Source organism: Chiloscyllium plagiosum, chromosome 26 (assembly GCF_004010195.1).
Source record: "Chiloscyllium plagiosum isolate BGI_BamShark_2017 chromosome 26, ASM401019v2, whole genome shotgun sequence".
In the NCBI taxonomy this organism is placed as follows: Eukaryota; Metazoa; Chordata; class Chondrichthyes; order Orectolobiformes; family Hemiscylliidae; genus Chiloscyllium; species Chiloscyllium plagiosum.
This window is the reverse complement of record NC_057735.1, coordinates 43,986,313-43,998,455: the sequence shown is the minus strand read 5'-3', so window position 1 is coordinate 43,998,455 and position 12,143 is coordinate 43,986,313. Positions and strand designations below refer to the sequence as shown.

The window sequence follows — 12,143 nt, the reverse complement described above, 5'->3', positions numbered from 1 at the left end:
ATTGTTAGATTTTTTAATTCCAGATTTTAAAAAAAATCAAATTCCACCATCTACAGCGCTGGGATTTGAAGACCAGTCCTAGAGATCAATCATTCTTTGCTCGGTGTTGGTTATTGATTTGTTTGTGGGATCTTGCTGTACATTAAAAAAAGTTGCCATGTTCACCAACACAAGTGACTGAACTAACACAAAAAAAAGTTGCTCCATTTTCTTAGATGGCTGCTATATAAATGCAAGTTCTTTCATTGTTGAGCCAAGCAAATGCCTTCCCATCAAGCAGACTCCACAGCAGGATTTACACTCCCTGGAGTTTGTGCTGTTTCACATCAGTTTTAGAGTTAGTCCAATTGATGTGCTTGCACTGATCAGTACAAAATGAAACCATTTTCGGAAGTAAATTCAACAATTTGCATCTCTGCATTAGTTGATAAGCAGCACACGGCGAATGCTGGAAAGCAAAAATAAAAAGAAGTGCTGCAAATGCTCAGGACATCAGACAGCATCCGTGGAGAGAAACAAGAGTTAACATTTAAAGTTAATGCCAAAGAGAAAAGTTTGAGATGTAAGGGATTTTAAGCAAGAGATAGGTGGGACATATCTAAAAAGAAGCTCTATGGAATACAGGAGAGGTCGAGTGACAGAAAAACAAGTCCTCCTGAGCTAATGAGAATAGTGATGGGCCAAGGAAAGAAGTAAAGAATATGCCTGGAGTGGGTGTGCTGTGAACTGCACGAAAAGTGAAACTGAAAGGGGTCCAAAGAGTGAAGTGTCAGTGTGAGAGGAAGGTGGAGAATTCCAACACTGGAAGGTGGGCTGAATGGAGGTTCCACAGAGCAGTCACTCAATCTGTATTTGGTATCTCCAGTGTGGAGGAGTGAATCATTGGACCAGTACATGCCAGTCCCAGCTTCACCTTGGACAGTGAGAACAGAGGTAGCAGGAGTAACACCTTCTGTGAATCTGGATACTATTCTGCTTTTAAGCCAGCTGCTAGCACGAGGGTGATTTCCTCAGTTTTGTTTCCTTCTGTCAGGGGGATGTGGACATCATTGGCAAAGCCAGCATTTGTTTCCAATCCCCCTGTTTCCCTTGAACTGAGTGGTTGTCTCAGCTATTACAGAAAGCCGTTAAGAGTCAGTCACATTACTCTGAGGCTGAAGTCACATGTAGCCCAGACTGGATAAAACTACTAAAATGGGCTTTTACAGCAATGATACTTGTCACAGTCTCAATCACTGATTAATTAATTGAATTCAAATCCCATGAGCTGCCTTGCTCTCCTGAGTTGTGGATAACTAGTCCAATGACATTAATGTTATGCCTCCATCTTCTTTTATCCAAATTCTTGGCACTTATCAGCCCAGGTGAAAATACTGTCCTTGCTGCACATTGGTGCAGGCTGCTTTGATATCTGAGGAGTTATGAATATACACTGTTCAGAACCTCTCAAGGAGGGTCCCCATTTCAGACCTCCTTACTGGACACTACCCTGAGGAACTCCTGCAGAGATGTCCTGCAGCTGAGATGACTGACTTTAAACAACCATGAACATCTTCCTATGCGCCAGGTTTGACTCCAACCAGCGGAGGGTTTGTCCTGATTCCCAATGACTCCAGTTTTGCAAAGGCTCCTTGATGCCACATTGGCTTAAATGTAGCCTCAGCGTTGAGGGCTGTCACTCCCACCCCCCCCCTCTCTGGAATTCAGCTCATTTGACCATGTGTGAACCAAGGCTGTAATGAGATCAGGAGCTCAATGGCCCTGGTGGAAACCAAACTGGGTGTCACTGAGCAGGTTATTGCTGAGTAGGTTAGCTCTGTTGATGACACCTTCCATCACTTCACTGATGATGGAGAGTAGACTGATGGGGCAGGAATTAGCCAGGTTGGATTTGTCCTGCTTTTTGTGTATGGGAAATATCTAGACAATTTTCCACATTATAGTGGTAACGCAACAGCTTGTTTAGGGGTCTGGCAAGGTCTGGAAAAAGTCTTCAGTGCTGTTGCCAGAAAAGTATCAGGGATGTTAGCCTTTGCAGTATCCAATGCCTTCAATGTTTTCTTGACTTGACAAGAATGAATCAAATTGGCTGAAGATTGGTAGCTGTAATGCTGGGGACCGCTGGAAGAGGCTGAAATGGATCATCCACTTGGAACTTCTGGCTGAAGATAGTTGCAAATGCTTCAGTCTGATCTTTTACTTAGACTAGGCTGCCTTGTCATTAACGATATTTTGGAAGCTTCTTTCCCCCAATTTGTTGTTTAATTGCCCACCCCCATTCACAACAGGGTGTGGAAGGACTGCAAAGATTTGATCTGATCAGTTGGTTGTGGGATGGCATTGCCCTGTCTATTGGATTTTGGTGTTTGGCATGCATGGTACCTTCACCAGGTGGGCATGTCACTTTTAGGTATTCCTGGTGTTGCTTCTGGCATATCCTCCCTCACTTTTCATTAAACAAAAATTGGTCCCTGGATTGATGCCAATGGCAGGGTTGGGGGGAATTTGCCAGTCAGTGAGGTCACTGACTGGGGACAGCTATGATGCTGCTGCTGCAGCTGATGGCTCCTAGAACACCATGTTTGAGCAGCTCAGTCTGTTCTGCATCTATTCCATTTAACAATGCAGTCATCACCAGTGTCTTGTTGAGGTAGTGGATGAATAGCAGAGTCTGCTTTTCATCCAAAGGCTAGTGACCAGGATGCACATGGGCTGACTGTTTTGAGCTGCTTTGAGCATCATGAATGATCTGAACAGTATAATGTACACATAATCGTTTTCGAGAAACTTGACTGAGTTTGGAAAAGTTGTGCTTCAGAGTCGGTCAGTCCTCATTTTGGTCTAGTTTATGCCAGCTCCCTGCTTTTTAATTTTCCACTCAACTCTGGCCAGTTTTCAAAAGAAGTATTTGAACTGAATTAATGGGACGCCCAAAGATAATATATAGTGCATGTCAATCAAAAGTTCTCTCACCGTTGATTGCATTTTGTTTTGCTTGTCTCTAGTGAAACCTGCTTAGAAATATTCACCTCCAAACACACAGCTGTTCCTTAACAAGTTTCCATCAACAACTCAAGCCACTTAGCCCTGAGAGGTTTTTATTGGTAAGGGGATAAAAGGCGACAGGGAGAAGGCAGGAGAATGGGGTTGAGAAACATATCAGCCATGATTGAATGGTGGGCCAGACTAGATGGGCCAAATGGTCTAATTCTGCTCCTATATCATACTGTGTCATGGACCATTTCAATCAGCAGACCACTTCATCTTTCCAATGGCCTTCCACCATTAATCATTAACATCCCATTCAAAAACACCACAATACAATATTATTCAATAGAAGGAAAAAACAGGTTAATTTACATTGTGAAGAAGACTTGATAGCAAAGTCATTTCTACTCTAAATCTGCTACAGGCTAACAAAATCTGCTTTATTCCATATTTTAAAACAGTACATACATCAGAACAGTGAGGATTAAAAAGTATAAATAAGCCTTTAAATCTTTAAAAGGCAATATGAAAAACCATGATTGGATTATTTGTTCTCTCACTGTACTGTGGTAGCTTGTCCTTTATGGAGCATAGCATCACTTATTACCAGGAATTCCCATGATTTTTGACAACCCATTGTCTAAACATGGAAAAAGGATGAATGAATAGGAGCGGTCACTGAATGATATACAAGGCAAACTTTTCATAAAGTTAAATCCAAGCAAACATGGGTTGGTAGCATCAATTAAAGCACTAAACTAATTCAAACTTCAGTGTGACCCGAACGCAAGCATTCTTTATTCTTAAACAGGGGCTATGACCAGATCTCATGGCTGTGTTTGCAGGTCTCTCCTCCATCAAGATACAGGCTCACTTTGAGTCAATTTCCACAACTAGGGCTTGAGCTCATTTGAACAACTGACTTGGCAAAGCAAGGTTGTTGAAACAAGGTGACCTGGGCAGGTTTCACTGTTGTGATTAACTGAATGAAAACTGTGTTCAATCCCATTAATGATGTGCTTTTCTTGAATCCAGGCAATGAATGTGGTAAGTATCTAATGAATTATATTGTCCATTTCTGTGTGCATGCTTGTGCATGGTTCTTTTTAACCCTTTCCTGCCCAGGCTGCTTCCAAGATTGCTTTCAAGACCAAGCCATTTGCAAAGTGTCATGGACAACTTCACTGACCTGTGTAACTGGCTCCTAACTCCAGCCTGGGAGTTACTTTCTCAAATGTATTCCCATTTAATAGATATACTGGGATTTGACTCTATTCCCAGCGTTTAATTTTAACTCAATTGGAACAATTACTTTTTAGTTGCAAAGTACTACCAGAGTCAAATAGTCCCAATTTCTTCAAGGTGGGTGGAAAACTCAAATCTTCCTCCCCAGTCATTCCTGATAGGATTGAAAAAGCAATTATTCTCAATTTGTCTTAAAAGGAACAAAATATTATTGAGCAGTCAGCAAGTCCCAACAAAAAAAAATCATCAATTTAACCTGGGCTGGAAGAGGTCATTTCTTTGGTCTTGGCTCTTTACCCTATGGCTGAAAGTAGACAAATAAAAAAAATGGAAGTAGTTGAATAGGATTAGTCTCAAACCAGATTAGAGAGCAACAGTAGTTGGACTGGTGAATGATGTGCCACACGATCTAAAACTGATGACAATAATAGGTGATTATAACCAATTCTCCAGGGGTGCACCAGCCAGTATTTGCGAAGGAAGAGGATGAAAGCAATGGGAAACACAACATTACAGGTGCAGAGAAGATAAAGATAGAACAGTTTACTTAAAACCATGATGGTTGAACAAAAAAAGACATATATAAAAGGCATCACAAGACAGAAACAACTAGTTTAACAGAGTTAGAATTATTGTAAACAAAGTCAGGTAGTTTAGGTGAAACCCTTGGTACTGTTTGAATAATTATAATCTAATGAGAACTTGACCTAAATTTAATAGCTGAAAGGATACAGTACGGAGGCTTACAGCACCAGTGACCCAGGTTCAATTCCAGCCTCGGGTGACTGTCTGTGTGGAGTTTGCACATTCTCCCTGTGTCTGCGTGGGTTTCTTCCCACAATCCAAAAGATGTGGAGGTTAGGTGAATTGGCTATGCTAAATTGTCCACAGTGTTCAGGGATGGGTCAACTAGGTGCATTAGTCAGGGTTAAATGTAAAGTGATAGAGTATGGGAATGGGTCTAGGTGGGTTACTCTTCGAAGGGTCGGCCTGTTTCCACACTGTAGGGATTCTATGAATTGTTGCAATTGATGACAAGCTTGGGAAGGGAACTACAATCTGCATTAAGTTATTAAATGCAGACAATCACTTCAGAGTAGTGGTTCATGGACAATAGGCTACCTTACAATTTAAATCCAATAGCCAGCTGGGTTCTGCAATATTTGGTTGGGAATATGTAAAGTTTTGGTGAGAGGCTTATCTTTAAAAGGAACCTTGCCTATACCTCCTCATTAAAAAAAATTAATAAAAGAAAAACAATAATGCTTACACAAATGCTAAGAGAAGTCAGGGCATTTTTCAACTGATCACCACTTTTCACACCCAGTCTTCCCTTTCACAATCCCATCTTCTTAATATCCTTGTGGCAATAATTTCATCACCTGATTATGGATAACTATCCTGACCAGTGCCTTTACTGATCCAGTTTGAATTAAAGGGAGTCGATTCAACAACCTTTTAAATGTATAGATCGCTTGCTAATCCATGACTGCCCCCTAAGATTCTACCTATTAGTGCTAATGAATTACCATTTGATGAGGAACTAATCCTATAGAGATGCTGAGTAATAAGACATCCTCCTCAACTTAGGAAGTTGATAATCAGCAAGTTTCTTTTTATCAGAATTAAATCTGCATCTTATATTTTCTGCTTAAAATGGAGTATTGTTCCATCAGACTGAACTAAAAAATGCACCACCACTCACTAGAGTGTGAGCATAATGTAGCACTGGTTCTAACTGCAAACAGATAATCCTTACACTATTAAAGTTAACAAATAGAATAATGCCATTTCTTTCGGATTTCCCTTTTCATGCAGACCTAACTGAACTGCTTCAGAATTTGCTCTTGAAAGTAGTCGTTTGGAAGAGTGTGGAGTTATTCCTAAATTGACCCTAAGCTAACAATACTGTTCAACAGCAGCAGTAGGGTGGCTGGCAGGATCACACTGGTACAGAAGGCAGTGTTCTCCTATTGCCACTAGGGGGCCTAGGTATTTAGCAAACCCATGAGTTGGGAATTAATTGAGCGCAACCTAGAAATTGAGCCCAAAACCATCCTGGTTGATTCATCGAGCAAGTTCTTTATTGTGCAAATCCTCCCATCTTTGAGACGTTAGTTATGTTTTAAATGTATCTTTCCCGACAGTGTTAGCAGCGATTGAATTTTGCTACATTTTACACTCAATGTTCTCGCTGCAAAGTCCCTGTCAGTGGGGTGTAGTTCAGAGGTAACAGGCTTAAGTAATAACTGAAGCTGAGGTCTGGAAAGCAAGAATTGAACCTAGAGTAGTGGGTCTCTAGGGTTTTCGGCAGTGGTAGTGTCCCTACCTCTGACCTGGAGGGGGGGGATGGGTTTAAATCCCATTTGCTTTAGAGGTGCAGTAACAGCACTTCTGATTAGAAAGTATCTAGAATATTCAGGAGAGAGTTATCTGTTGAAGTCTGTGTGCTTTAAGAGTGTTCACAATATCCCAAGGTTATGTAAGTTCTGAAACATTCTTGGTCTTCGGTTAGCATTTAACTGAAATTAAATTTGAAGAGTTCACTGAGATATGGTGAGCCATGAGTCAACTTTTTTTTTTCCCCTGAATCCTGATAGTCTGCAGTCTTTTCTCTTTTCTTGTTGTGTGGTAGGACTGCCCCCAGACTTTGACTGCCTTTCAGAAGGTAATGCTCTCACTCCCAGCTTGTTTCGGTAGCCCCCTGTGCAGGAGGAAGGCTGAGAGCAGGAATTCAAGTTCTGATGGTAAAATAACAGAAAATACTCGAAGCAATCAGGAGGTCAGGCAACACGTGTGGGCAAGAGGAATGAGAGAAAGGAACTGAGTTAATCTTTCAATTTCATGACCTTTTCGTTAGAACTCGAAGGATTTAGAAATTTCACAGTTTATAAACGAATAGTGATATGGATGAAAAAACGACTGGTGCTGTTCAGCATCTTCCTCTCCATGTGGTGACCACTGGTAATGCAGAGGCTATGAGCACAATTCCTGCATAGCATTGATTACATTGGAGATTTCCTTGCACCTTCTCTTCTCTTCTATGTGCCAAAGTGAAAATCGTTCTTTACTTTAACTTGTGTAATAACTTGCCTTGTGCAGTAGCCTAACTCACTTTCTTTGCACAGGTTTTTAAAGTTACCTTTTCTTGTTTTACTCTTTGAGGTATAGGTATTCAGTTGAGGTAAAGGGAGCACTTTGACATCTTCAGAGCTCAGGTAGCAGCACTCTCCAGTCATGTGAAAGACGTTTCTGCAAAACCATAACTTCCAGATGCTCCAATACAGCATCTCCAGACATGGGAAGGCCAGCCAGCTGAATGCACCAGTGTGACACTTACCTTTCTGTGCCAATTACCCTTTGTTATCTCTCTGAAAGAGACGGGCAGCAATCTGCTCTAGTGCGACTGAATTAAGAATGTTCCAAACTCATTTCATAGAAAGCACTTTGCAATTTACAAAGTGGGTTGGCAGACTCCCATCCTGTCAGACTGAGCTGGACTGGTCCAACTCGGGGGAGGGCCAATCACTTCTAAGTGGGCCTTGATAAAAATCAGGAGCCTTGGGATAAATACCTCAATACCTCAATTGCCAGTAATGTTGGGTAAAGGCAACGACATTTGTAAAAATTAGCAAATAGGAGATTAACCATGAAATACCTCGAACCTGGTTAGTTCACTTGTGAGATGTAGCCAATATCATTCGTAAGATATAAACAATATCAGTTACTCATTCTGAATATATGACATGGTGAGCAATAATTGAACATATCATAATTTACTATGGCTTCTGTTCTCAACTCTGGTATCTCCGTGAAATAGCCTATGTCATCAAGTGTTTTTGCACATGATCCTGCCATCTAAATATCAAAGCCTACAACAAGGCCTTAACTCCCATGGCCTGAGGGCTTTCAAATTCATGCAATAACTAACATGTCTCTTCATTGCCTGCTGTACTGCCACTATCTCCCTCGTTGCTCTGTGTTCCATGATGTGACTCGTATCGGTGTTTTTGATCTGTGTGTGAACTGAGACCACTTGACACTTGAGAATTCTGATTGGCCTAAGTCGGGGTTCCTGGAAGCAGTTTAACATGTCCATGGGGAAAGTGAAGGAAGGAAATGAACCCTGACCAATCATTGCTGCTGTCACTTTCAGGATCATTTCAAAACCAGTCTTGAGCACTGAGCAGTCACAGCATGGACAATCCATTATAAAATAAGCTGCTAGAGGGGCTGTGAAGTTTAAGATAGAAATGATATTTTGCCGATTTTAATAGCTTTCCAAAGTCTCCTGCACCATACCTTCCCTTTACCTGCAATGGGGCAGACTGAAGAGTCGCTATCTCACTGATGCACTGCTGGAATTCACTGGTCACGAGAAAAATCTTCAGGAAAATCCTGAGATAGTGGTTTCCCCTCCCTTTCTGGCTCACTATGACACTGTTAGAATTGTGAATCAAACAGAAGCCCCTAATCTGCTCTATTGACAGAAAACACACTGGGGTCTTTCTCACTGTGCTGCCCCGAGTGTTAATCATCTGAAAAGTGAGCCTTCTTTTTCAAACAGCAGACTGGGAGAAACCATTTCCTGACTGCTTGAGAGGGATTGATTTTCTTGGGTCAAGGGTGATGTGCCACGATACCATCAGGTGGGTGAAATGTGCACGGCCACTAACTACGCTTCATGCAAGATAACCTGGCTGCTTTAACCAATCACTCCCACTGTCTGTTTTCTGACACCTTTGCTTCTCTTCAGATTCACTGCCCATGCTCTTCTTTTTTTCTGTCTGTCCTTCCACCTGGCTTTGCTCATCCCTCTTTCTCTATTTTCAAAGGATCAGGCCTCGAAAGACAAGGCCCTGCAGAATATGGCCGCCATGTCTTCAGCACAGATCGTTTCAGCGACCGCAATGCAGAACAAATTGGGGATAACGCCCATCCCTCAAGCTCCCTATCCAGCAGCGGCCAGGGTAAGTGTCATTGAATCACTTAATGCTCTGTGTTAACATGTGCCAAGCCAGAAATGTAAATCTTTCTCCCTAGCTCCTGCTGACTATAGTGGGATCTTAGGTGTCAGGTATAGCTTTTTTTTAATGTCCTTTCTTGAGATGAGGGCACCGCTGACTAGGCCAACATTTATTTCCTATTTCTAATTGCTTAGAGAGCAGTTGAGAGCTGACCACATTGCTATGAGTCTGGAGTCACATGTAGGCCAGACCGGGTCAGGGTGGCAGATTTTCTTCACTAAAGGACAAGAGTGAACCAGATGGATTTTTCTGTCAATAGACAATGGATTCATGGTCATCATTAGACTCTTAATTCCAGATTTTTTGTTGAATTTAAATTCCCCCATTTCGTGTGGTTGGTTCTGTCCCCAGGCTCCCAGAACATTGCCCTACTCTCTGGATTAAATGTCAGTCATAATGCTACAAGGCTGTTACCTCCCCGAGGTGGGTAGTTAGTCAAAAGGTTTTAGGTTCACGTACAGGTTAAAAGATTTAAGCATTGAGTCCAGGCTGACAGTATGGTGGTACTGGGTGAGTGCTACACTATCTGTTCAGAGAAAGTCCATTGGATGTGGTGTACTGGCTAGCTTGCTGTAATCATATCACTGCTTCCTCTGCTGTGACTTGCTTCCACCTTAGTTTTGGGCAGTCATTAACTCCATTACTTGGAGCACAATGTCAGAAAAATGAAGCTGTGATTGATGGAATTTCCAGAGCTATAAATGAGCCAGCCACATTTTAAAGAAAAAACACCAAGGAAGTTTTAAATTGGCAGTCAGCAACTTTGAAACACTAGGGGAGGCAGAATGGCTGTGAATTTCCCACTTCCTGTGATTGAAAGGAAATGTCAAAGAGCATGTCAAAGAGAAAACAATGAATCAACTACAGAACTGAATAAAAAAACTGAAGTGTAGCAACTTTATTTTTCCCTATTACTGGTTAGCCTAATATCGGTGGTCAGAAAAGTGTTAGAGTCTGTTATAAATGATTTCACAGCAGAGCATTGGAAAGAGTGACAGGGTAGGACAGGGCTAACATGGATTTACAAAAGGAAAATCATGCTTGAAAAATCCATTGGAATTTTTTGGGACATAATTAGTAGTTGATCGGAATAACAAGCGGATGTGATTTATTTGGACTTGTGAAAGGTGTTCAGGAGGGCCCACATAGATTAGCATGCAAAGTTATGGTGCTAGGGATTGGGGGTATTGTACTAACGTGGATAGAGAATGGACTGGCAGACCGGAAACAAAGAGTAGGCATAAATGGGTCATTTTCTCAGTGGCACCCAGTGAATTGTGCGTACCGTAGTGACCATTGCTTGGAGCCCAGCTATTCGCGATATATATTAATGATTTTAGATGAGGGAACAAAATGTAATATCCCCAAGTTTGCAGATGACACAAAGGGCGAACGACTATAAGGAGGGTGCAGAGATGCTTCAATGTGATTTGGACAGAATGCATGACGATAAAGAACAAATGTGGATGTGTGTGAGCAAAAACTGAAAGGCATATCATTATCTGAATAGTGATAGATTAGGAAATGGGGAGGTGCAATGATGCCCTTGTACACCAGTCACTGAAAGTAAACATTGCAGGTGCAGCAGGTGGTGAAGAAGACAAATGGTATGTTGGCTTCATAGTGGGGATTCGAATCCAGGAGCAGGGATGTCTTGCTGCAATTATACAGGGTCTTGGTGTGACCACACCTGGAGATTTGTGTGCAGTTTTGGACTCTTTATCTGAGGAAGGATGTTCAACCTGTGGACGGAATGTAACAAAGATTGACCCCATTCTGATTCCTGGGGTGGCAGGTCTGACAAATGGAAGGAGACTGGATCAGTTAGGGCTATATTCATGGGAGTTTAGACAACTGTTTCCAATGACCATGGAGTCCAGAACCAAGGGTCACAGTCTGTGGATATGGGGTAGACCACTTAGGACTGAGATGAGGAGAAATGTTTTCACCCAGCTAGTGGTGAGCCTGGAGAATTCTCTGCCACAGAAAGTGATTGAGGCCAAAATATTGAATGTTTTCAAAAAGCAGGACCAGGCTGGGATGATCAGCCATGATGGTGTTGAATGCTGGAGTGGGGATGCGGGCTGAATGGCCTATTCCTGCTCCTATATTTTATGTTGCCATGTAATCCACTCTGGGGAAGATTGCTACAAGCTACATTATAGACTAAACATTACCGAAGAGCAGATAATTCATACAGGAAAAAATTTGAAGGCTTTGAAAATTTACTTTGAACACTCTATTTCTTTAATTATGAACAGTATTGAATGCAGGAGGAAAGGGTGACTATTGATCAGTCTGCGACCACATTAATCCATCCAGCTAATACCTGAGTTGGAACAATCAAAAGATGATATCAAAAGATGATATCATCAGAGATAAGACTGACCTAGGCATTAGAGACCCTGACATGAAAGCACATCTGCTGAGGGTGGAGAATCTGATTCTCAAGAAACGTGTCAACATCCCTAGAAACTCTGAGGATACCAGTCATTAGTGAGAGTGTATTAATGGGAAAACAGTTGAGAGACCCTCCAGGCCAAACAAGAATAATTTATTGGAATGTCAGACTGAGAAATCTTTGGGTCCTAATTAGCTTTATCATAGAGCCTTAAAGGAAGGGGCTAGTGAGATAGTGGAAGAGTTGGTTTTATTTTGAAAAATTCACCAGATTCAGAGAAGATTCCAATCAGTTGGAAATTAATGAATGTAACTCCTTTATTCAAAAAAGGAGGGAGATAGAAAGCAGGAAACTACAGGCCACTTATCATCTGTCAAAGGGAAGATGTTAGAAGCTATGATTAAAGCTGGAAAAGCAGGAAACTTGGAAAAAAAAATCCGGTATTCAGACAAAGTCAACATGGTTTTTTGAATGGGAAATCA

At 41.6% G+C, this 12,143-nt stretch overlaps 1 protein-coding gene across 1 annotated transcript in view; it reads left to right on the top strand.

Moving 5' to 3' along the window:
• LOC122563303 (transcriptional enhancer factor TEF-5-like) overlaps positions 1-12,143 on the top strand; it is a 160,048-nt gene that overhangs the window by 106,265 nt on the left and 41,640 nt on the right. Inside the window, exon 5 of the mRNA XM_043717018.1 lies at positions 9,069-9,203. Coding sequence (XP_043572953.1) covers positions 9,069-9,203 — 135 coding nt within the window. The remainder of the gene's footprint in view (positions 1-9,068; positions 9,204-12,143) is intronic.